Here is a 24,379-nt window from a genome sequence, read left to right as displayed (position 1 = left end):
AAAATAAAAATAGCTGAAGAAAAATTAACCACACCAAAAAAAAAAAAAAAATTAGAGTTAAACTATTTTTAAACAATTTAATAAGGCTATGGACTCAAAAAATTTGAGTCTGGAGGGTTGAGGGAAAAAACTGTTTGAGTTCAGGCAATACATGAATAGTTGTATTTTGAAGGGTGAAAATCTAAAGCTGAATATAAGGCTAAAAGCCCAGAGAGGAACTCAATTTCGTGTAAATGCAGCCTCTTGTATTGTAGCTCTATGAAAATAATAGAACAGTGCTTCCAAAAGCCAAAATAATTTTCTTTTCCCTTTCATTCAGCAGTGAACTACACTTGAAAGGAATCAAGCATGGCTTTTAGAGTCTTCTGAGAAGCTTGCCATTGCTTGTCACTTGCACTTACCACAAATAATACAACAGTGTTTCCCTTGGCTGTTGCCTTTGCAAGATTGTGAGAACCTGTAAGAGCAAACGGGGTCTCCAGCGCGTACTTGTAGTACTGCATACAAAAACAACAGAGGAAAGCTTGCATGAAATTGCTACCAACAGAGAGAATTCATGTTCAGGTAAGGGTAGAAAAAGAGATAGCTTCTTAAGCATACACAAAAACAGATCAAATCAACATACTACAATGTGATGAGAAAAACATGGAGGAAAAATGATAGTATAAGACAATGCCAAGCTGGGTGGCCAAGAAAGATTGTACCGTCAGATCGCCGCGCTTTTCAACTGTTGTCTCAAGAAGCTCATCTGGATCATATGTGTTTCCTGTAACAAAAGGGCCAAGAGAAGCAATCACCTTCTCAGGGTTGCCAATATCTTCAATTGTTGCATTGGGTTTATTCGTCAGGCGTATCAAAGGTGAAGCCACAACCTGAAGTTTTCCCTGTTTTTCGTCTTCAAATTTTACCTCCACCCAGGGCTCTGCACACTTTGGCTGGCAGTAATTACCAGATAAAATGTTCGCCACACGCATCTGTTTCCAGGTTGGAGGAATAATGAACTGGTAAGGCTGCACATTTCCTGCAAAGAGCAGAGTTTCTAGTATCATCAAAAGAGATAAAATTTCAACTAAGAAATGAGTTGATGCTATTAATTTTCTCTTATACTTGTAGGCAAATTAGAATTTGATCCGGATAAATGCAACAAGACCATTGACCAATAACAAACCCAAAATCCTAAAATCTGCGCCGGGAACTTCGGAGGGTAAAAATGAAACTACAAACTCAGGAAACTACCCACGGAAAAGCAACTTTGCATGGACAAAACAAACATCATTTGTACTCCAGCTTCAAGAAACAGCAGCTCTCTAAAGTGTTCCTTTTTTTGGAAAAGAGTTATGTATATTCTATTAGTATATATGTATCTTGAAGCTCACAACCATCCAGATTTCAAACCAATTGTTCTCTGTAAAATGGCTAGCTAGCACAAACAGAAACGATAAAGAACAATCATGTCAGCATTTTGATATTCCTCTGAGAGTCCTACCTCTTATTTTCTGCTCGGATGCTAATGTACTTCGTCTGTCATTTTCTAGAAAATTGAGGCACTCTTCTTAGTCTTCTAAAGTCCAATCCTGAAACTCAACAGTTCTTGCTCCCCCTTTATTGTCGGCTCCTGAACACTCTCCTTACCACTTTTTCTTCGTGGAGGCTAGAAGATTGATTGACCTGGTGAGTAGAGAAAGCATTTCTTCACAGCTGAAATCTTCATGCTCAGGCTACAAGATTGCAGGTCACTCAATCCTCACCTCTCCTTACCACTATGTCATTGTCGACATCAATTTTGTCTATAAATAGACAAGTACCCCATCCAAAGGAACTAGCTATTTCTGCACAATCTGAATATATTCTGTGTCCATTTTATTACAATTTCTAGTCAAGGCTCAGACTTGGCTTGTTCTTCAACTCAAATCATCCCTCAAGTTATGAAGCAGACATTAATTCTCTTGTACCTTTCGTGATACCTTCTAACATTCTTCTCTTTTTCATCCAGAGTAATAGTGTCACTTATCTAGTTTTCTCTCAGGTTAGATTGGATCCATTTAACTTCCTATGACCACAGTAAGCTAAACTCCTCCTTCACTTTACATTTCAAACAGGATTATATATTTGAGAAATCAAACCGTAGAAAACTTTCATTCGGCGATTCAGAAGAGCTGGACATTTTTGCTCCTAAAGCAAAACATACCTCAAATGCGGTATTGCAGATTCTAAGTGAGTCTTTAGCCTCCACTGAAGAAGTCTTAACAAAGAACTAGCTTCTCACACACACATACTCGATGTACAGATTTTAATACCATCACCTCAGTACAGAGAGGCCAGGATTGATTGACCTGCAAAGCTTTCTGATACTTTCCTATCGTTACTCAAACAAGGAGCAAAAAAGCACCAAAGAATGCAAGTAGATATACACCCACACAAACATACTACACCTTCAAACAAAACCAAAACAAAATGTTTCTAATTCCTAGAAAAAATTAAAAAATCCCAAACCCCACTTCTGATACAGTCTCTTATTTGTATAAGATTCCTGGACACTCTTCAAAACCAAACATAGAAAATCTTCCTGTAATTGCATGATGCTCTCTCTGCTTCTCAGTAAAAACCATGATTATGATTTTGGAATCTCTTTAATACCAGACTCCATGATGGTACAAAATGAAGCTCGAATGCTCTAGATTATGAACTAACCAACTGTAACGGCATATCCTATCCCAATCAAACAACTGACTCATCACATACTTACATTTCAGAAAGAAGATTTGTCCAGGTTCTTCTTCTTGAGAAACCACATTTAGTCTTTCGGTGTAGAGAAGTAACGTAGCGCAGGCTGCCGGTTTTTCCACAACTAGCAGACTTGTCTTTCATAATATTTCTGTCATTGATAGCTAAGGCAGTGATATAATAACTGGATCGTTTAGCAAGGAATTGCACGATTTGCTACATCATTTCCTAGTCCTAGACACCCTCAAGCCTACTTCCAAATTTAGTCAGAAACTTGTTAACTAACCCAAATTCCTTTTTCTTCTTCTTCTTGTTCATTATATATAATTAAGCAGCAATCAAAATGTAGGTTCAGTGGAGCAAAATTGAAGAAGACATGAGTGAATGATTAAAGAAATAAATAAATAAAAATGAAGTATAGTAAGTACCTGCGCGAAGAGCGGGAGTGTCTTTGGCAGAGGCTTTGAAGAGAACGAAGGAAGAGTCGGAAGGTGAGGGTGGGAGGTAGGAGCCCACCACCGCCTCCTTAGCTTCTGCTGACGGCACAATAAGTGGCTCTTTCAATATTGACTCAACCAGAGCAAGAGGAAGCAGACCAAGTCCTCCTGTCAACAACAACTCTCTTCGTTTTTTACTCTGTGCCTGCTGCTGCTGCTGCTGATAAACATGACGAGGAGGCAATGGAGAAGGCGAGAGAAGTGGGGGCAGTTTTGAACGTGAAGAAGAAGTAGAATGGCTGTTTGAGGAGGAGGAGGAGGAGATGAGAGATGAGGGTATTGGAGGAGGCAGAGGACCGGTAGCCATGTTTTTTTAAGAAGAGAAGGATTTGATTTGAAATTGAAAGGGTGGATATGGTATGGATAATAATATTGACTCAACCTGCCCCTGGCCCTCCCGCTCTTATCCAATAAGGCAATATCCAGTCTTCGCTTTTTGCTTGGTTCACTCACATTCACAAACAATCTTAAGGCTGATAAAATGGCGCGTCCGTCTATTTCACAAAAAAAAAAAGAACAAATTTTTAATTTTCCCTCCTTTTTTGTAGTCTTCTTTGTGCTTTTGTTTTAATTGACGTGCATAACCAGCCTCAACCTTTTTACTCGAAACCAGAAGAAAAGTTGAACAATTCTAACTCTTGGACCATTTACGCTACTAATGATAGTGAGGCCAAAGCCAAACTAATGCAAATTATTTAGAAAACAAAAGGCCTTCAATTAAATTTCACTAATTTGTTAGTTGGCCAAGGCAGTGTGTGCCGTGACCAATCCCTTTGTATTCGAGTTCAAATCATCTCCATGTACATTAGAATAATTTAGAATATCGTTCTTGTCAGAAAAATAAAAGTGTTGCTAATTTAGTACATGGGTAGTTAAATACGAATTTGAATTCAACGGCCACACGATATGGTTTGTTTGCGTATTATAATATGGGTGGACAACATAATTTTCCACTTTTTAAGGAATAATATCAATAAATAGCTATTTGTATTATAATTTACATTTACAATTAACAACATAACTTACATTTGCACTATAATTACTCAAGTCAAACTAGCATAACCTACATTTTCAATTAAAAGGAAAAAGCTTGGCTCTTTACATGAGGATGCTTTTCTCTTCAAAATAAATGGGGTTATGACATTTGTCAATTTTCTTTAACTTTTTCTTTTGGAATTTGACAAGTATCAAAAATTATATTTAGTGTAAAAATGTACTCCTCATCAGTTTACAAGATTGTTCCAGCATAGCAATGATAGCATGGACGATGACGATATCTCCATGTATATATTCTTCAATTGAGTTACCATTGATATTACATATGCATAAACATATCAAATACTCCCATGTCAATGTCATCCCAGCTTGTAATTTGTTACTCAGAGCAAAGCAAGCAACCCCACACAACCGAGGCCGACAGTGTCGAAATTGGAAAAGTCTTTCCGAACGGCAGCATCTTTACGTTTAGGAGGCGAGCAACGCCGAAGCTTTCCTGGTTTTGGAGAATTTAAGCAAATAATAATGGTGGATATTTCTTCAGTGAAATTTAGCCTGAATTTCGCAGAAAGAAAACCCAAGAGGAAGACAAAAGAGAAAGAGAGGAGGAGGAGGCTCTCACTGGCTGGTTGAGGGCAGTTCATTTGATTTGGAATTTTGGAAGAAAAACCAAAAACCCAAGACTAAAGCTTTAGCTAGAACACCAGAGATAGGAGTTCAGACTTTTTTTTTATAAACAAATTCATTACCTCTTCTGTATGTCTTCTCTTCTGGCTTTGAGTTTATTCACTACAATTCAGGTACTGCTTCTTTAATTTTGGCTCTTCATTGCTTTGTTCCAATTTTAATTTAGAATTTGATGTTATGTTACTTTTATTTCTCAGCTTGTAGCTTGTTTACAAATACCCTTTACTGTCATGGATCTAAAATCCCATTTCTTTTTATAGATTTAAGCATTTGTTCTGATGCATGCCACGTTCATCTTTTGATTACTTTGCAGATTGTGTGTGACCCTCATGGTTTCTCAACAAGGACAAATTAACTGTCATGCTTGAATCTGATTGTTAAGTTTGGAACTTTGTGCTGGAAGCCCAAGTTTTTGTTTTCTTTTTCGTTTTTGCCTTTGCTTTTCGGGACAAACTATGTTGTCTGCATTGACCACTAAAGTTCGACTGGTTAGATGTCCTCAATGTCGGCAGCTTCTTCCAGAGTTGCCAGATTTTCAGGTCTACAGGTGTGGTGGATGTGGTGCCACTCTCAAAGCCAGAGGTAATCAAATCATCCTCTCTTTAATCTAGCTATCTACTTCATTTGTTGTTTGATTCATTTCAGCAGAGAGATTTTCTGGATATTAAAACATCTTTCTCTGGGATTAGGCTGATTATAACCCTCAATGTCTTCATACTTCATAAATATATTTGTCATCACTTTCTCAAATGATTATAGATTAAAAGACTTAATTTGTGTTCCTTCTCCTGGCCCTATCATCATGAAACACCCTTGTATTGTATTCCGTTCCATCCAAATTACTCAGAAACCGTAAGTAGGATTTACAACCCCTCATGTGTCCAACTTCCAAGTTCCAACCTCTTAGCTTGCCTAAACGGCTGCATGATGCAAACACGCTCTAATTGTGATAAGAGCAAAGCAAAGTCCCCCCACTTCCTCATCATGAAGATTCCTATGAAACTTGAAATTCCATGTCAATGGAAAAGAAAGAGAATCAACACACATACTAGCCATGGAATTATTGTGTGACCATCAGAATTTAATAGCTCATAAGTCTTTCCAACTTTAGCAACCTCTAAAGAAGTTTTCTCAAGGATGAAGATAGCCCCGGGTCCGTTCTTGGAGTTATGGTCTACTGCGGTAATTGGAATACCCTCAAGTTCAATTGGGTTACCCCCTTCGTTTCCATTACTCTGTTTCTCAATCATAGCTCTCTTGTTGATGCCCTCTGGCTACAAAGCCTCTGTTTCTTCTGCTCTGTCATATATATCTGCCCTCTTCTTTCACTTCTTTCCCTTCACTGCATATGGCCTCACCATTTCCGTAGCTTGCAGTCACCATTTTTATCCTCAAGAGTAACCTCAATCTCTGCAAGCCTTGGCATGCATCCAGTCTTCAACAATCTCAATCTATCCAGACGTCACAACGCCGGCGCTCTTTTCACTACAGTTCAGGTTTTTTCTTCACCTCTAAATTTATTCCCATTTTACTCCAACAGCAAGGACATGAGCCTGTCTCTTTTCTATTATTGGAACATCCTTGACTAATCTAGCCAACTAATACTGGTTCTTGAGGGATCTGAATTGGAAAGGTTCTCATAAATTACATTAGCCCCTCAGAATTGAATTACTCTTTCCTTTCGTTATTTATGTAGCTTCAGCTGAGTTTGGCTACTCTTCTTTCGATCGAATAGACGTAGGGGTAGAACATACTATTTGGAGTCTGATCTCAACTTCAGTGCCCTGCCAGGAAAATATACTATGCAGGACTGATGGAGAGCTATAGAGAAAAGAGGAGAGACCTTCATATTGTGTTCATTTTGAGTTGGAGAAAATATATGATAGGGTCTGAAGCAGAGATATGTGGTGTGTTGTAGAAAAAGGAGTTCCTTCCTACCAAGTTTGTGGATGTGATTTAAGGATATGTATGATGGGGTGATGACTAGTGTGAGAATATTTATAGTATAACTAGTGAGCTTTTGAATACTCTAGGCTTACATCAAGGGTTGACCTTAAGCCTTTGTAATTTTTCCTTGGCTATGAACTACTGTTATGTTATTCACATATGACATGGTGTTAGTTGATAAAACCAAATTAGGGTTAAGTGTGAAGTTAGAAGCACAGAAGAGAAAGTACTTGGTATGTGGAGTAACTTTAGCTTAACTAGGAATAGACAACAGGACACAGTAAAGATTGGTGACCACATGATCCCTAATGAAGGACAGATTGAAGAGGATGTTATCAAAGAATTAAAGTGTCATGGACTAAAGTAGTGAACTGCTTTTCAAGTGTTGTATCACTGTAACGTTCATAGGAAGTCGAAGAGAATCTTTTATAAGCATGGTTCTGAAATAAGGTGAGTTTCGTCAAGATTAAGATAAGCAGAAGGGTGTTTTTCTTTTTTCTTTTTTATTGAGTTAATTGGTATAAATGATTTTTATTCATTGTTTAGTTTGGTTGTGCAGGATTAGATAGTTTTCCTATGCTTGGTAATTGGTATAAACTTCTTTTTGTCTATTACAAATCAGCCCCAAGTCGAACAGGGTTTGATTTTCACAAATGAAACAAGTAACGACCTCGATATGTGAAGCGACAGTATCGTATTATGTAATGCATAAATAGGAAGCATTGAGCGGCTCATGATCCCGCTTCTGAAAGTACCCGTATATTTATATTGTTGTCAGCCGGTTTCGATCAATAAGCCTCTTTATGCAGTCTCCAATACTTGTATCCTGGAGCTCATTCGGTATCCCTAGACCTGTTTTTGGTACGTTGCCTGACATTTTCGGATTGGGACTTGCTGTGATTCAATGTGTTTGCTCGGCAGAGTATTCATCTTAGTGTGTGCCTGTTTGGTATTGTTCTGATGAGTTCTGTCTTCTTCTCTGGTCAGGCTTTCTTGCCTGATTTGTTCGATCTATTGGCATTGTCAGTTATGGCTCAGGGGTGCGTGGGAGATGAACCGTCGGGCTGTGAATTCTCGACCAACCGACCGGACTGGTTGGGGTGGTTTAGTTTGTCTATTTTTATATGAGTTGGACCGAACTGGCTTGAACTCACTCAGACCATTACTTTTCGTTTTTCATTTTACATGTGTCGCATGATGTGGAAAATGAGACACTAGAAATATGACTCGCTATTAGGGTTGTTTGTACCCACTCTGTATGTAGTATATATCTCTCTTTGAGAGAAGAATGAACATATCAGTTTAAACCCTTCTCCAAAATAATAGCAATTTTCCAAAGTCTGGAGCAATGTGTTTTTTAATGGAAGTTGTGTTACTTAATTTATTGGTTGATGTGCTTGTTATATACAATTTGGAAAGTGTCATAAAAACAAAGTAGGTTTTATTGAAATTTCAATAAAAACTTTCCGATTGAATCACGGTTCCGTGCATGTCCCTAGCATTACTCGTTTTTTACTGGAAGGACTGTTGATCATAAAATGGGAATCTATGACGACATTTACGTCTGGATCGATTTGTATTTGGTGCCCTCGTTGATTAAGTTAGGTTCATGTTTCGAGGTTAATTAGTTGCTTAAATAGAAATGGTTGATGTAATTTATGCTTGGCTTTTGTATTTTTAATGAATAATATGCATGGAAATATTGTCATCATCCATGATTTTTTTTTATTGGTCAAGTAACGAGAAATTATAGAGTAGTACGGTATTATCACATCAACTAGTGATACTTCCACTCAAAATATGCCATGTGTTATTTTAGAAACAAAATAATTCTTTTTATAGCTGGACTTTATTTATATCCACTGAAATAAAATTAGAAATAAATAAAAAAAATGCCCCAACAACCCAACCCAACGCCTACCCCCAACGCCACCCATGTGCTGCCTTCTTACTTTGCATGCCATCAACAATCATTAGTCACAAATAGGCCTCATCATTTGGCCCGCGGGTTCATGGGCGAATTGGAAAAAGCCCCATAGCCCCACCATAAATTGTTACAACTAGCATAAATAAAAGTTTAGGATTATGATTATATCACTTAAATCACATATATAATTTGTTTCATTTCATTTACTTTTCTTTACTCATTCCTAGTTTATAATTGGATGATTAGCACATTAATTTGTGTCAATTATTAATACAACAATTATATATATATATATATATATAAATAAGATGAACAATATATCATATCACTAAATATAATCATATCACGAAACATAATCGTACCACCAAATATAATCATGTTTTTCTTGAACACATCACCAAACATTTACATATTTATTTATACCATCCTTTAAAAAATATCTTTTTGATACTTATTATTTTTTAAAATTATTTCTTAAAACGTATCACGGTCTAATTATGTAATAACATCAAAAATAATACTTTGTTTTATTATTTTTGTGGAAGATCTTATTAAGTTGTGTGACTTTATTGGGTATTTTATGAATTTGGTTTGATGTGAAAATATTGGAATTAAGTGAGTTTAATCTCAAATTTAGAATAAAATGCCCTTATGATTAAGTTTATGATTTTTTTCGAATGAAGTAGGCCCGTTGGGCTTAGCCCGACTTTCTCACCCGACTCATAGGTCGGGCTTGGGCTTTGAATTTTCTAAAAAAATCCGGCCCGACCGCCCGATATTTTCTCTCTCTTTTTAAAGCCACGTTTTTCACAAATAAGCCAAATCCCCATAGCCCAATAAATTGTTACAACCAGGAAACTTCATTATCATTGTCAATGAATAAAAAAAATATATCTAATCTTAATATATGATGGGGCTTATTAGATCCACAACCGAGAACCAGCATAATACCCAACATAATCAACCTTTTCAATATCAATTTCCTGTTGGTAAATTTGTAGCTTGTCTGTGATACACCCACCTCCCATTACAACCCTCCCATTAGAAGTCAACAAACCAGTGAGACCTTCATCAACGAGAAAATATAGATGAATCTTGGGGTAGCCACCTAAAGGTTGAGAAGCAAATCTGGCTATGATTTAGCAGTTGATGAGAGAGAGAGAGAGAGAGAGAGAGAGAGCGACAAAGCAAGTGACTCAAGTAGGTGATTTAGGTGAGCGATTGCTCGTTTCTTGTTTTTTTTTTTTCCTTAATTTTATTTTAAATGGAAAAAATTAGGTTCCAATTCCAACTATAAAATAAAGTGTAAGTTATTTAAAAGTATTTTTTCTTAATTTTATTTTAAATGGTAAAAATGAGGTTCCAATTCCAATTCCAACTATAAAATAAAGTGTGAGTTATTTAAAAGTATGACACATGTCATATTTTGAGTAGAAGTATCACAATACCATACTATTCTACAATCTCCAAGTCCATGATGGAACAAACAATCTATATTTTGAGTAGAAGTATCACAATACCGTACTATTCTACAATCTTCAAATGTCCATGATGGAACAAACAATCTATATTTTGAGTAGAAGTTTCACAATACCGTACTATTCTACAATCTCCAAGTCTACGATGGAACAAACAATCTTGTAAACAATGCCTTTTCAAAGTTGTACCGTCTGAAAGGGTACTTGGGTCTTTTCAAAGTATGAAAGCTCAACTTTAGAATGGGAGAAGAATATTCAAAAATTGGTTCGAAAAAGCGAAAAGGTAGAGAGCTCAGCTCTCATCGTTCAGAGTCAGTAACTTCTCTCTCTCATCATTCAGAATCAGTAACTTCTGACTGAGCTGAGAGAAGTGCCCATATAAGATGAGCTGAGCAAAAGTAAAGAACTGTTAACTGGAATTTGGAATCCAGTTTCTGGTTTCCAATCTGCTGGCGGAATCAGTATTTGCATTGCATGCAGCTGGGTGCTCTCCTCCAGAAGCTTCCTTCCTTCCAGCATGTATAGATAATACCTCTAGAAAAGTAAATAATTAACCCTATGTTAGCTGATGAGCCAATCTACCAAGTTCTTTTATTTCTTTTTTCTTTTGTTGTGAACTGAATAGAAACTTCATATATTAACTTTCCTTTTTATTCTTTGCTTCCATTTAATGTGTGGCTGTGAGTATTCTGGCCAATAAATGATACTACATACGTACTGTTTCTTTGTTTGTTTGTTTGGTTCTGCATTTCTGAAATTACAGCTACAATAATAATAATAATAATAATAATAATAATAATAATAATAATGATAATGCTAGTTTGATTCAGTTTTAATACCATTAAAATGTAATTTAGGCCCCGTTTGGGGTTGCTTTTTTAACCTGCTTAACTTTAAAGTTAATTTAAAAAAAAATTAAAATATCTTACTATCAAAAAAAGAATTTTTTAATTCTCAAAATATCATCATTTATTTTAAAAAATAACACCACCTCCACTTTTACATCCAACTCCACTACTTGCACCACCACATTTACCACCGCCACCACCACCACCACCACAACCACCGCATCCTACTCCTCCTCATCCTCCACCACCACCACCTCCAACATCACCTCCTCCTCATTCACCACCACCGCCGCCACCACCACCACCACCACCACCACCTCCAATGTCATCCCCACCACCACAACCATCAACTTCGCCTTCATCTCCACCATCAACTCCACTCCATCACTATCACTACCACTACCACCACATGATTAGTGCATAACACTTTTAACATCATGTCTATTTTAGTAATTATTCATAAATAATTTTATATTAAAATTTACCAAACGGTTTTAACACTGCTTTTTGTACTAACAGCACTTTAAAAATAGTGTTTACCAAACATGGAGCTGCTTTACTTTATAGCTAATTATTTTTAAACTCAATAACTTACTATCAAAAAAAGAAGAAGAACAAAACCAATTACTTCTCATGTCAATGTCATCCCCAGCTTAATTTGTTACACAGAGGATTGCAACCCAGACAGATGCTGAATCTGGAAATCTTTTTGATGTTAGCATGTTGGGAGGTCGGAACAACGAAGCTTCCTTGAAGTTTTTGGAGAATTGAAGGAAAAAAAAAAACAAAAGCATTCTGGTGTCACCACAACACCAATCTTCACGTCTTCCTATTCCACCACAACTCTGTATGTCCTCCGGAGAATTGGAACCATGTTGTGTTCTACTCCTCCTCAGCAGCAGCAACCTCAATCTCTGCAAGCCTTGGCACGCAGCCAGTCCTTGTGTCTTCGACAATCTCAGTCTCTCCAGACTTCACAACGCTGCCGCTCTTTAAACTACAATTCAGTTTTTTTTTTTTTTTACCTATAAATTTCAATTTAAAGGTTCAAATTGGGTTCTCATATATACATTAGACTAGCCGCTCAAAATTCAGCAAGAATTGAATTATTTTTCCCTTTTTGTTATTTAGAGGTAGAGATTACTGTTTGGAGTTTGATCTCAACTGTTCAGTGCCCTGCCTTGAAAGTCTACTCTGCAGGCTATTTTCGGTTCAGTGATCTCAACTGTTCCTTCCTACCAAGTTTGTGGATGTGATTAAGGTTGTTCATTGCGATTTTGAACGCCGTAGGCAGCACAAGACCACGGACTTGTGCTTATTGGCCTGAGAAAAAACCCTTGCTTATTGAGTGTGGTTTTTTTATTGAGTTACTTATATACATGTTTTTTATTCATTGTGTAGTTTGGTTGTGCAGGATTCAATAGCAGGTTGCCTTTGCTCAGCAAAGGTTCCCATGATGACAACAGCAACCGTTACAAGCAACAATACCAGACTGCAGTAATGTTAAAACCTCATAATCACGACAAAATCATTTTTGTTTCATATTTTTATACTTCATTGAACCATTTTTATAATTTCAGGGATCTGATGATTCCAACCCCGCCGAGTCGACTGCCTTAGTCCCCATGCTGACACTGACCAAGACGAGCTGGGTAATGTAACAAGGGTAGTGGTAAAGACTCCATAACCTTAATTAAACCTTTTTTTTTCTCATACATTCTTGCAACAACTTGAACTTATTTTAAGTTTCAGGGCTCTGCGAATTCCAATCCGAGTGTGTCTCCTTGTACCCATGCTGATACTGACTATGATGGGCTAGACAGTGCGGTAAGGATAATGGTCAAAGGCCATAACAATAACAAAAACAAACTTTTAAATTTGACATTATCTTGCAACACTTTTATAGTTCCAGTTGAACTTATTTGATCAGGGATCTGATGACTCCAACCTCAGTGACTCCCTTTTACCAAGCAGTAGTCCTCGCAGTGGCACCGACTATGACGAACCAGGCAATCTGGCAAGTGAAGTGGTAAAAAATCATGACACCATAAACTCCCTCTTTTCACTATTTCTTATGTGATAAGCAGTTTTATGATTTTAATTTGACTTATAAATAGTTATAAGGCTACAGTTCATAATGGCAGGGCCCTTCTGTTTCAAATCCCAGTGAATATCTAGCGATTAACATCGCGCAGGATGAACATAATGATTTTGGCCAGCCACATCACAGGACAAGGGTGATGCTCAAAACTCATATTAAACTATAGCATTTTGTTAATATCTCTTGTGAGGTTTATTTGGCACCCATTTTAATTTCGAACTGAAGTGATTATTAACTTCTATGTAGGTAACTGCCTTAGAGTTGACCTTAATGCTCGTTGGTTTCAACCTAGAAATGTTGTCAGCCGGTTTCGATCAGGTTTCCTCCGCAAGTAAGCCTCTTTATGCACTAATCAGTTTGCTGTTGGCCATTGCGGCTGTGCTTACTTGCATCCTGGAGCTCATTCACAATGGTATAAAGGACAAAGATGCATCTCCGAATAGACCTGTTTTTGGTATGTTGCCTGACATTTTCGGATTGGGACTTGCCGTGATTCAATGTGTTTGCTCGGCAGTGCAGTATTATTTCCTCCATCATCATGAGAATAATCCAATGAAACTGTCCCCTGTGCCTCTCTTTTTCTTCGCCTGTTTGGTGGTTTTGAAATTAAAAGGGGACTAGAGCCACACTGTTTATATATTCAGGACGCTAAAGCTTATGACAGTATATGGTTCATGAGTTTTGTATAAGTAAATAAATTAGACAATGTCTCGCATTCATTTTGCATATAGCAATTTTTGGTCACATCAGATAATTCAAATGACCTTTTTGTCAATTACATAATGATTTTGCAGATGAACATCTAATCACTCTATATGCGTTCACGTATCGCTTACGAATGCAAAATAGGAAACATGAGAAGTATATATGTACTTTGTGTCCCTGGATCCATGCATACTTGTGGAGATTTCACTTTATTGTGTTTGTGTTATGTATGTTCTGATGAGTTTGTCTTCTTCTCTGTTAGGCTTTCTTGTGATTTGCTCTGTTTGGCTTTTAGTTGTGCCTGCCTAATGTAGAAAATGAGACACTAGAAATATAGCTCCCATGCCATTAGGGTTGTTTGTATCCATTACATCTCTAAATTTGGGTAAATTACTAACTGTTGGTTATTCTTCATGTTGAATTGACTGGTCAAGAATTTAACTTAAGCTTAGCAAGTGCAATGCCATCCAAAAGACGAGTTTGCACGGCTCGATCTTCTACACACTGCATCCGCATCCCCTGCATCTGGTTCGATCATCTCTTTCCCCTTTTTGGCTACTGGTCTTGGAGCCATCGCATACAATACAATTGCAAAATTGAAGGCTAATCAAACGATCCTGCATATTTTATTAGACCAATAGTTCTAGAACCAGAAAGAATCATAATTATCCTTCAACTTTTAATTCAGTAGATGAAGAATCTATCTAATTTTTGCCTCCTACTCCATTTTATCCCTCAATATTCAGACTAAATAAAACAATAAAATCATCTAGTTCTAAATTAGTATAGTGAACAACGTATGATTCTCTCCCTATATTTCTAACAATTAGTAGATAATTGGTTAAATAAACATATCTCAAATTTCTTTCAAAATTAACGAGGAAACAGGAGGGCACAGGAAATTTGGTAACAGGAAAATTGGACTCGCCTGTTATTCCTTACCCAGTCCAATTTTATCACCCAAGATAAAAAGAATAAATAAAAATAAAAACAAACAAAAGAAGATTCTCTCCTCCTCTCAGGGCCTTTCCATCCATGAGCCTAGCCCAAGGCTAGGAGGGAAAAAAAATTGTGTTCCAGTGAGCAGCCCGGGGGTGTGGGACCCACCAACTCAGGTGGCAAGGCATCTTCAACCGAGGTCCAAAACTCATGTCGGCCTGATGTCGCTACAAAGATCGCTCTGATACCACTGATTTGTTTTTTCCCTCTGTTGCCACGTGGCATCATCTGGGCTCTCCGATCTGATTTTTTCCTCCAATCCAACGGCAGCCAATTTTTTTGCAATAAAATACTGGAAAAAATTCAAATTTTTTTTAAAAAATACCCAAAAATTAATGAATTTTTTTCTATAAATACCAGCCAATTTTTTTTTAATTTATTTGAAATTTGAAATTGAAAATTTTATCCGATTATGAGATATGAATAGTATTGACATGTAGGAACCCTAAAATCTAATCCTAAAATATTATCCAAATTAATTATTGAGGTAAAAAAAATTGTGAATAAAACAAAAAAATGAATAGTAACTGCCCTTAGTAAGGGCAACGGGTGGAAACACAAAATTTTGATTTGCAAGGGCAACCACTATTCACGTGAATAGTAGCTGCCCTAGCTTCATGGCTAAGGACAAATGGGTGGAGTTGCTCTCACTGAGTCAGCCCGTGACTCTCCCCCTCCCCACTTCACAAGCCCAACTCTCTTCATTCTCTTCTTTTCTTTTTCTTTCTCTTATTTTGCTTCTTATTTTAATTCTAAATCCTTTTTTTATTTTAATACCAAATAGTAGGAAACCCACAGAGAAAAGCCTCTACAAACATCAACTAAAACATCAACGAGTAAGCCATAGAGTAGTACGGTATTACCACATCAACTAGTGATATTTTCACTCATAATATGTCATATGTCATTTTAGAAAGGAAATAATTATTCTTTTTTATAGCTGGACTTTATTTATATCAACTGAAATAAAATTAGAAAAAAAAAATACCCTAGCAACCCAACGCCACATCTATGTCTTCTTTTTTTCTCTGCCTGCCATCAACAATCATTAGTCACAAGCGAGCCAAGTCCCCATAACCCAATAAATTGTTACAACCAGGAAACTTCATCATCATTGTCAATGAATAAAAAAATTATCTAATCTTAATATCAAATCATTGTCAAAATTGGAAAAGTCTAATCATTGTCAAAATTGGAAAAGTCTTTCCGAACAGCAGCATCTTTACGTTTAGGAGGCGAGCAATGCCCAAGCTTCCTGGTTTTGGAGAATTGAAGCAAATAATAATGGTGGATATTTTTTAGGCTTTTTAGGTTTTAGACATAAAAAAAATTTCACTTTTGGAAAAAGCCAAAGCTTTTTCAAAAAAACAAAAAAATCACTTAACTTTCAAATCAAAAACATGCAAATGTATTGGATTCCTTAGGAAATCTAAAAATAAATAAGGACATTTTTGTCCATTTTTGCTTCTTTTAAAATTTTTCTCTCTCCTTTTGCTTTTTCCAAAATGTCCCATATTTTTTCAGTGAAATTTAGCTAAATTTTACTATAATTTTGACTCTTATATTGGGTATTATAGTAAATCTCCTAAAAACAAAGTAGATTTTATTGAAATTTCAATAAAAAAATTTGTGATTGAATCATGGTTCAGAGCATGTTCCTAGCATTACTCATTTTTTACTGGAAGGACTGTTGATCATAAAATGGGAATTTATGACGACATTTACGGCTGGATCGATGTGTATTTGGTGCCTTCGTTGATTAAGTTAGGTTCATGTTTCGTGGTTAATTAGTTGTTTAAATAGAAATGGTTGATGTAATTTATGCTTGGCTTTTGTATTTCTAATGAATAATATGCATGGAAATATTGTCATCATCCTTGATTTTTTTTTCATTGGTCAAGTCACGAGAAATTATAGAGGAGTACAGTATTACCACGTCAATTTGTGATATTTTCACTCAAAATATGTCATGTGTCATTTTAGAAAGGAAATAATTATTCTTTTTGTAGCTTGACTTTATTTATATCAACTGAAATAAAATTAGAAAAAAAGAATGCCCCAGCAACCCAACGCCACCCATATGTCTTCTTTTTTCTCTGCCTATCATCAACAATCATTAGTACAAGTAAGACAAATCCCCATAACCCAATGAATTGTTACAACCAGGAAATTTCATCATCATTGTCAATGAATAAAAAAATTATCTAATCTTAATACCTGATGGGCCTTATTAGATCCACAACCGAGAACCAAAAATAATACCCAACACAATCAACTTTTTCAATATCAATTTCCTATTGGTTAATTTGTAGCTTGTCTCTGATACACCCACCTCCCATTACAACCTTCTTCACATTTAATGGCAATCTATAATTTAGAAGTCAACAAACCAGTGAGAACTTCATCAATGAGAAAATATAGATGGATCTTGCGATAGCCACCAAAAGGGTTGAGAGGCAAACCTAGATATGATTTAGCAGTTAGAGAGAGACCAGGGAGTAGGTGACTGGGTTGGGGTGGGCGATTGCACGTCTCTTGTTTTTTCTGATTTTTATATTTTCTTAATTTTATTTTAAATGGTAAAAATTAGGTTCCAATTCCAGCGGTAAAATAAAGTGCGAGTTGTTTAAAGTTGTACCTGTCTGAAAGGGTACTTGGGTCTTTTCAAAGTATGAAAGCGTAACTTCAGAATGGGAGAAGAAAATTCAAAACTTGGTTCTAAAAAACAAAAAGTAGAGAGCTCAGCTCTCATTATCCAGAGTCGGTGACTTTTGACTCAGCTGAGAGACGTGCCCATAAAAGATGAGCTGAGGAAAAGTAAAGAATTAAGCTCACTACTCAGAGTCAGTTCTAAAGAAATGGTGACTGGAGATTGGAATCCAGTTTCTGGTTTCCAATCTGCTGGTGGAATCAGTATTTGCATTGCATGCAGCTGGGAGCTCTCCTCCAGAAGCTTCCTTCCTTCCAGCATACATAGATAATATAGCTCTAGAAAAGTAAATGACCCTTGTTAGCTGATGAGCCAATCTACCAAGTTCTGCAGAATTTGTAGGCTCTTCCTTTCTTTTGTTGTGAATTGAATAGAAACTTCACATATTAACTTTCCTTTTTATTCTTTGCTTCCATTTGATGTGTGGTTGTGAGTTTTCTGGCCAATAAATAATACTAAATGGTAATGAGTTACCACAATCCCTAAACACAGACCTTTAGTTTTAATACCATTAAAATGTAATTTAGTCAACCTGGTAACGACTTACTATAGAAAAAAGAAGAAGAAAAAAACCAATTACTCTCATGTCAATGTCATCCCCAGCTTGTAATTTGTTACACACAGGATTGCAACCCAGGCATAGCATGTTTGGGAGGTCTGAGCAACGAGGAAGTTTCCTTGAAGTTTTTGGAGAATTAAAGAAGAAAAAAAAAAAAGCATTATGGTGTCACCCACAGCACCAATTTTCACCTTCTTATTCCGCGACTCTGTCTGTCCTCCGGCGAATTGGAACCATGTTGTGTCCTACTCCTCCTCAGCAGCAGCAACCTCAATCTCTGCAAGCCTTGGCACGCAGCCGGTCCTTGTGTCTTCGACAATCCCAGTCTCGCCGGACTTCACAACGCTGCCGCTCTTTAAACTACAATTCAGGTTTTTTTTTTTTTTTTTTTTTTTTCCTTTTTGTTATTTAGAGGTAGAGATTACTGTTTGGAGTTTGATCTCAACAGCATGTTCTATGGTTCAGAATTTTGGGGCATCAAACAGCATGTATCTAAAATAATAAGTGTAGTTGAGATCTGGGGATGTTAAGATGAATATGTAGCGGCACCAGGAGGCACATGATAAGAAATGAGATAATCTTAAGTAGGTGGAAATAGTTTGCATAAAGGAAGAGTTGAACTGAGCTTAGCATTTGTACTTGCAAAAAGAGAATTTCTGAGTAACCGGCATACTTTGGTTTAGCAGAATCACCTTAGCAAATTTGTATAATTGTTTGCAAAATTCGTCCATGTATTTTCAGAAAACGATGCAGATTACAGTCCGGATTTCTCAAAAGCCACAATTGAATTTATGATCAGAGGTGAGTTTCCTTGAAATCAAGATAAGCAGAAGTGTGGGTTTTTCTCTCTCTCTCTCTCTCTCTCTCTCTCTCTCTCTCTCTCTCTCTCTCTCTCTCTCTCTCTTTTTATTGAGTTATTTGTATACATGTTTTTTATTCATTGTGTAGTTTGGTTGTGCAGGATTTACTAGTTTGAACATTAACCTCAGCATGTTGCCTTTGCCGAGCGTTAGTCCCCATGCTGACACTGACCAAGACGAGCTGGATAATGTACCAAGGATGGGGGTAAAGACTCAACCTTAATTAAATCACCATCAGGGATTTCATGTTACATGCTTATACAGACTATAAACTTCTTTTATAGTTCCAGTTGAACTTATTTGCTCAGGGATCTGATGACTCCAACCTCAGTGACTCGCTTTTATCACATGGTAGTCCTCGCATTAGCACAGACTATGACGAACCGGGCAATCTGGCAAGTGAAGTGGTAAAAACTCATGACCATAATCAACTCCCTCTTTTCACTATTTCTTGTGTGATAAGCAGTTTTATGATTTTAATTGAACTTATAAATAGTTATAAGGCTCTTACCGTTCATAATGGCAGGGCCCTTCTGGTTCAAATCCCAGTGAATCTGTAGCAATTAACATCGGTTTGCAGGATGAACATAATGATTTTGGCCAGCCACATCACAGGACAAGGGTGATGCTCAAAACTTATATTAAACTACAGCATTTTGTTAATATCTCTTGTGAGGTTTATTTGGCACCCATTTTAATTTCGAACTGAAGTGATTATTAACTTCTATGTAGGTAACTGCCTTAGAGTTGACCTTAATGCTCGTTGGTTTCAACCTAGAAATGTTGTCAGCCGGTTTCGATCAGGTTTCCTCCGCAAGTAAGCCTCTTTATGCACTGATCAGTTTGCTGTTGGCCATTGCGGCTGTGCTTACTTGCATCCTGGAGCTCATTCACAATGGTATAAAGGACAAAGATGCATCTCCGAATAGACCTGTTTTTGGTATGTTGCCTGACATTTTCGGATTGGGACTTGCCGTGATTCAATGTGTTTGCTCGGCAGTGCAGTATTATTTCCTCCATCATCATGAGAATAATCCAATGAAACTGTCCCCTGTGCCTCTCTTTTTCTTCGCCTGTTTGGTGGTTTTGAAATTAAAAGGGGACTAGAGCCACACTGTTTATATATTCAGGACGCTAAAGCTTATCGTATATGGTTCATGAGTTTTGTATATGTAAATTAATTAGACAATGTGTCGCATTCATTTTGTATATAGCAATATTTTGTCACATCGGATAACCCTTTCTAGCACGGCAGAGTGGAATTGTGGAAATGTAAATAACCCTTGTTAGCTGATGAGCCAACTACCAAGTTCTGCAGAATTTATTTATAGGCTCTTCCTTTCTTTTATTTCTTTTTTCTTTTGTTGTGAACTGAATAGAAACTTCATATATTAACTCTCCTTTTCTTTGCTTCCATTTAATGTGTGGTTATAAATAATACTACATACATTATACATACTGTTTGTTTGTTTGTTAGTCTCTTTTCTGAAATTACAGCTACAATAATAATAGTAATAATAAAGAAGATATATGCGTGGGTGAAGAATGAGGAAGCTTCCTTGACCACCTCGCACCCTCGCACCCTCGCACCCTCGAATGGCGTTGCCTTTCGTTAACGAGGGCTGCCCTCAACTCTGGTTCACCTCCCCTGAATTGGAACCCCCTTCCTTTCAAGATCGTCATGTTTGTCACCAGATCACCTATCTTCACCTCTTCTTATTCCGCGACTGTGTCTGTCCGCCAGAGAATTGGAACCATGTTGTGTCGTACTTCTCCTCAGCAGCAGCAACCTCAATCTCTGCAAGCCTTGGCACGCAGCAAGTCCTTGTGTCTTCGACAATCTCAGTCTCTCCGGACTTCACAACGCTGCTGCTCTTTAAACTACAATTCAGGTTTTTTTCTTTCACCTATAAATTTCAATTTAAAGGTCCAAATTAGGTTCTCATACATTAGACTAGCCGCTCAAAATTTAGCAAGAATTGAATTATTTTTCCCTTTTTGTTATTTAGAGGTAGGGATTACTGTTTGGAGTTTGATGTGTCCTGCCTTGAAAGTCTACTCTGCAGGCTATTTTCGGTGCAGAAGAATTACCTTAGCAAATTTGTATAATTGTTTGCAAAATTCGTCCGTGTATTTTCAGATTACAGGACTTACTCCTGTCCCCCAACCCTGTATATTGTAGGAAATGATGCAGATTACAGTCCGGATTTCTCAAAAGCCGAAATTGAAATTAAGATCAAAGGTGAGTTCCCTTGAAATCAAGATAAGCAAAAGTGTGGTTTCTCTCTCTCTCTCGCTTTTTATGGATTGTACACATGATTTCTATTCATTGTGTAGTATGGTTGTACAGGATTTAATAGTAAGAAGAACCTCAGCACGTTGCCTTTGCTTAGCAAAGGCTCCCATGATGACAACAGCAACCATTACAAGCAACAATACCAGACCACAGTAATGTTGAAACCTCATAATCATGATAAAATCATTTTTGTTTCATATTTTTATACTTCATTGAACCATTTTTATAATTTCAGGGATCTGATGATTCCAACCCCACCGAGTCGCTTTTACTGAGCGGTTGTCCCCATGCTGACACTGACCAAGACGAGCTGGGTAATGTAACAAGGGTATTGGTAAAGACTCATAACCTTAATTAAACCTTTTTTTTTCTCATACATTCTTGCAACAACATGAACTTATTTTCAGTTTCAGGGCTCTGTGGATTCCAACCTCACCGAGTCACTTTTACCGAGCGGTTGTCCCCATGCTGACACTGACCAAGACGAGCTGGGTAATGTAACAAGGGTATTGGTAAAGACTCATAACCTTAATTAAACCTTTTTTTTTCTCATACATTCTTGCAACAACATGAACTTATTTTCAGTTTCACGGCTCTGTTGATTCCGATCCGAGTGTGTCTCCTTTACGTTGCAATAGTACCCATGCTGGTACTGACTATGATGGGCTACACAGTGCGGTAAGGATAATGGTCAAAGGCCATAACAATAACAACACCAAACTTTTAACTTTGACATTATCTTGCAACACTTTTATAGTTCCAGTTGAACTTATTTGATCAGGGATCTGATGACTCCAACCTTAGTGACTCGCTTTTACCGAGCAGTGGTCCTCGCAATGGCACCGACTATGACGAACCGGGCAATCTGGCAAGTGAAGTGGTAAAAACTCACGACCATAATCAACTCCCTCTTTTCACTATTTCTTGTGCGATAAGCAGTTTTTGATTTTAATTTGACTTATAAGTAGTTATAAGGCTACAGTTCATAATGGCAGGGCCCTTCTGTTTCAAATCCTAGTGAGTATCTAGCGATTAACATCGCGCAGGATGAACATAATGATTTTGGCCAGCCACATCACAGGACAAGGGTGATGCTCAAAACTTATACTCATATTAAACTATAGCATTTTCTTAATATCTCCTGTGAGGTTTATTTGACACCCATTTTAATTTCGAACTGAAGTGATTATTAACTTCTATGTAGGTAACTGCCTTAGGGTTGATCTTTATGCTTGTTGGTTTGAGCCTAGAAATGTTGTCAGCCGGTTTCGATCAGGTTTCCTCCGCAAGTACGCCTCTCTATGCACTAATCAGTTTGCTGTTGGCCATTGCGGCTGTACTTACTTGCATCCTGGAGCTCATTCACAATGGTATAAAGGACAAAGATGCGTCTCCGAATAGACCTGCTTTCGGTACGTTGCCTGACATTTTTGGATTGGGACTTGCCGTGATTCAATGTGTTTGCTCGGCAGTGCAGTATTATTTCCTCCATCATCGTGAGAATAATCCAATGAAACTGTCCCCTGTGCCTCTCTTTTTCTTCGCCTGTTTGGTGGTTTTGAAATTAAAAGGGGACTAGAGCCACACTGTTTATATATTCAGGATGCTAAAGCTTATGACAGTAGGCAATATGTTTCATGAGTTTTGTATATGTAAATTAATTAGACAATGTGTCTCGTTCATTTTGTATATAGCAATTTTTTGTCACATCAGATAACTCAAATGACCTTTCCAAGTCAGCCCCCAATCTATTATGTTTGATTTTGCAGATGAACATCTAACCACTCCATATGTGTTTGCGTATCGCATACGTTTCACTTTATTGTGTTTGTGTATGTTCTAATGAGTTTGTCTTCTTCTCAGGCTTTCTTGTGATTTGTTCTGTTTGGCTTTTAGCTGCGCCTGAGGTGGGGAAAAAAAAGAGATTTTCTATTTACACCCCACACTTCTCTTAATTCACCCCAATACTTAAATCATTAAGCTGTAAGTTTTATTATTGTGTAAAAAGACAAAAAAGGTCATCCAACTTAATATTTAACTCTAGTACATCTATACACACACCCCACTACTCTTCATATTAAGAACGATAAGGGCATAAATCTGTTTTATGTGACCAAACTAGAGCTCTCTAGTGAGAGCTCTCTTCCTCCTCCTCTATTTTGAGAGTCTTTGGCTTCTTCCCACCCGTTATGGGTGTTTTTCCCTTGAGCTCTGTCTCAGATCTGGGGCTCCTTGCCTCCACTTCGGTTTCCTTTAGTTTTTCTGTTTTTCCCTAAGTTAAGCCCCCTCTATGAGACCCTATCTCCTCCTTCTCTCCCTCTCTTTTCTTCCCCAACCACCTTCACTGTCCACCCTCCATTTCTTCCATCTCCACTATCCTCGCCTCTCCTTTGTTGTGATGACGCTCACCCTTGGCCAAATCCACCACCTTTGCTCTTAGGGAGCGCTTCCAATCTTCCGTCGGCCTCTTTGGTACCCCTTGGTATCATTTACTTCTCCTTGGTGGTGGTGGATCTGCTGGTGGTGGTGTTGGCTTGCTTTGGGTGGCGGCTGCTCTTGTGTTCTAAATCTAGGGTTTTTTGTTTAAAGTTTTCTGGGCTTTGTTGTTTTTTGGTTTTGTATCTTTGGGCCTGCTGTATTTGTTGGTTTTGGGCTGCATTTGGATTGAGTTTTTCTCATTTTGTAATGTTTCCCATTATTAATGAATAGAGTTTCCCTTGACCAAAAAAAAAAAAAAAAAAAAATCTGTTTTATGTGAATATATATATATATATATATATATATATATGCATGGTTGCAATGCTTTATTAGAAATCGAGGGCTCTAAATATGGGTTTCTAATATTGGAGATGTTCTTGATACACAGTTTCTATGTATTTCTTAAATAATATTAACTGTTGCAGATTTTATTGTTCAAGAATCACATAGTTTGGCGATTTACTTGTCTATTCGTTTGAATAGTTTTCGTCCGAAATCTTTATTTTGTTTCCTGAATTATTTTTTCTTGAGATCATATACCATAAACATATCTTGTGAATTTCTTTG

At 37.2% G+C, this 24,379-nt stretch overlaps 4 protein-coding genes across 23 annotated transcripts; 3 read left to right on the top strand and 1 right to left on the bottom strand.

The window, feature by feature from the left end:
- Nucleotides 1–2: 2 nt before the first annotated feature.
- PPD6 (thylakoid lumenal protein (Mog1/PsbP/DUF1795-like photosystem II reaction center PsbP family protein)) lies at nucleotides 3–3,612 on the bottom strand. The gene is made up of 3 exons (XM_008228687.2): nucleotides 3,153–3,612; nucleotides 705–1,021; nucleotides 3–497 (listed from the first exon to the last, which is right to left on the bottom strand). Exons 1-3 carry the CDS (start codon nucleotides 3,526–3,528, stop codon nucleotides 327–329), a joined length of 864 nt encoding a protein of 287 aa, XP_008226909.2. The 5' UTR covers nucleotides 3,529–3,612; the 3' UTR covers nucleotides 3–326.
- Nucleotides 3,613–4,461: 849 nt separating this feature from the next.
- LOC148918910 (uncharacterized) lies at nucleotides 4,462–13,988 on the top strand. Of its 9 annotated transcripts, XM_089048487.1 has the most exons (9): nucleotides 4,462–5,017; nucleotides 5,218–5,486; nucleotides 7,411–7,439; nucleotides 12,551–12,601; nucleotides 12,685–12,756; nucleotides 12,857–12,931; nucleotides 13,011–13,133; nucleotides 13,249–13,341; nucleotides 13,452–13,988. In XM_089048487.1, the coding sequence occupies exons 2-9, from the start codon at nucleotides 5,360–5,362 to the stop codon at nucleotides 13,824–13,826; spliced, it is 945 nt and encodes a 314-aa protein (XP_088904613.1). In that variant the 5' UTR covers nucleotides 4,462–5,017; nucleotides 5,218–5,359; the 3' UTR covers nucleotides 13,827–13,988. The 9 variants fall into 9 exon arrangements, 4 of the variants coding, with proteins under 4 accessions (XP_088904613.1, XP_088904614.1, XP_088904612.1 ...); XM_089048488.1 differs by lacking the exons at nucleotides 4,462–5,017; nucleotides 5,218–5,486; nucleotides 7,411–7,439 and adding an exon at nucleotides 11,701–12,112 and having other exon boundaries at nucleotides 12,519–12,601; nucleotides 13,035–13,133; XM_089048486.1 differs by lacking the exons at nucleotides 4,462–5,017; nucleotides 5,218–5,486; nucleotides 7,411–7,439 and adding an exon at nucleotides 11,701–12,112 and having other exon boundaries at nucleotides 12,519–12,601; nucleotides 13,017–13,133.
- Nucleotides 13,989–17,663: 3,675 nt separating this feature from the next.
- Nucleotides 17,664–20,452, top strand: LOC148918909 (uncharacterized). 2 transcript variants are annotated; one of them, XM_089048483.1, is made up of 6 exons: nucleotides 17,664–18,549; nucleotides 18,920–18,979; nucleotides 19,140–19,243; nucleotides 19,323–19,445; nucleotides 19,565–19,660; nucleotides 19,771–20,390. In XM_089048483.1, exons 1-6 carry the CDS (start codon nucleotides 18,204–18,206, stop codon nucleotides 20,143–20,145), a joined length of 1,104 nt encoding a protein of 367 aa, XP_088904609.1. In that variant the 5' UTR covers nucleotides 17,664–18,203; the 3' UTR covers nucleotides 20,146–20,390. The 2 variants fall into 2 exon arrangements, with proteins under 2 accessions (XP_088904609.1, XP_088904610.1); XM_089048484.1 differs by having other exon boundaries at nucleotides 17,666–18,549; nucleotides 19,347–19,445; nucleotides 19,771–20,452.
- Nucleotides 20,453–20,582: 130 nt separating this feature from the next.
- LOC103326461 (uncharacterized) lies at nucleotides 20,583–23,102 on the top strand. Of its 11 annotated transcripts, none has more exons than XM_089048475.1 (9): nucleotides 20,583–20,930; nucleotides 21,221–21,280; nucleotides 21,389–21,486; nucleotides 21,570–21,668; nucleotides 21,742–21,846; nucleotides 21,920–22,012; nucleotides 22,092–22,214; nucleotides 22,330–22,422; nucleotides 22,539–23,102. In XM_089048475.1, the coding sequence occupies exons 1-9, from the start codon at nucleotides 20,720–20,722 to the stop codon at nucleotides 22,911–22,913; spliced, it is 1,257 nt and encodes a 418-aa protein (XP_088904601.1). In that variant the 5' UTR covers nucleotides 20,583–20,719; the 3' UTR covers nucleotides 22,914–23,102. The 11 variants fall into 11 exon arrangements, with proteins under 11 accessions (XP_088904601.1, XP_088904599.1, XP_088904600.1 ...); XM_089048473.1 differs by having other exon boundaries at nucleotides 21,179–21,280; nucleotides 21,748–21,846; XM_089048474.1 differs by having other exon boundaries at nucleotides 21,179–21,280; nucleotides 22,116–22,214.
- The last annotated feature ends 1,277 nt before the right edge of the window (nucleotides 23,103–24,379 follow it).

This window comes from Prunus mume, linkage group LG3 (assembly GCF_029339155.1).
Source record: "Prunus mume cultivar Tortuosa linkage group LG3, ASM2933915v1, whole genome shotgun sequence".
NCBI lineage: Eukaryota > Viridiplantae > Streptophyta > Magnoliopsida > Rosales > Rosaceae > Prunus > Prunus mume.
The sequence above is the reverse complement of the archived record's forward strand: the minus strand, read 5'-3'. Positions and strand labels throughout refer to the sequence as shown.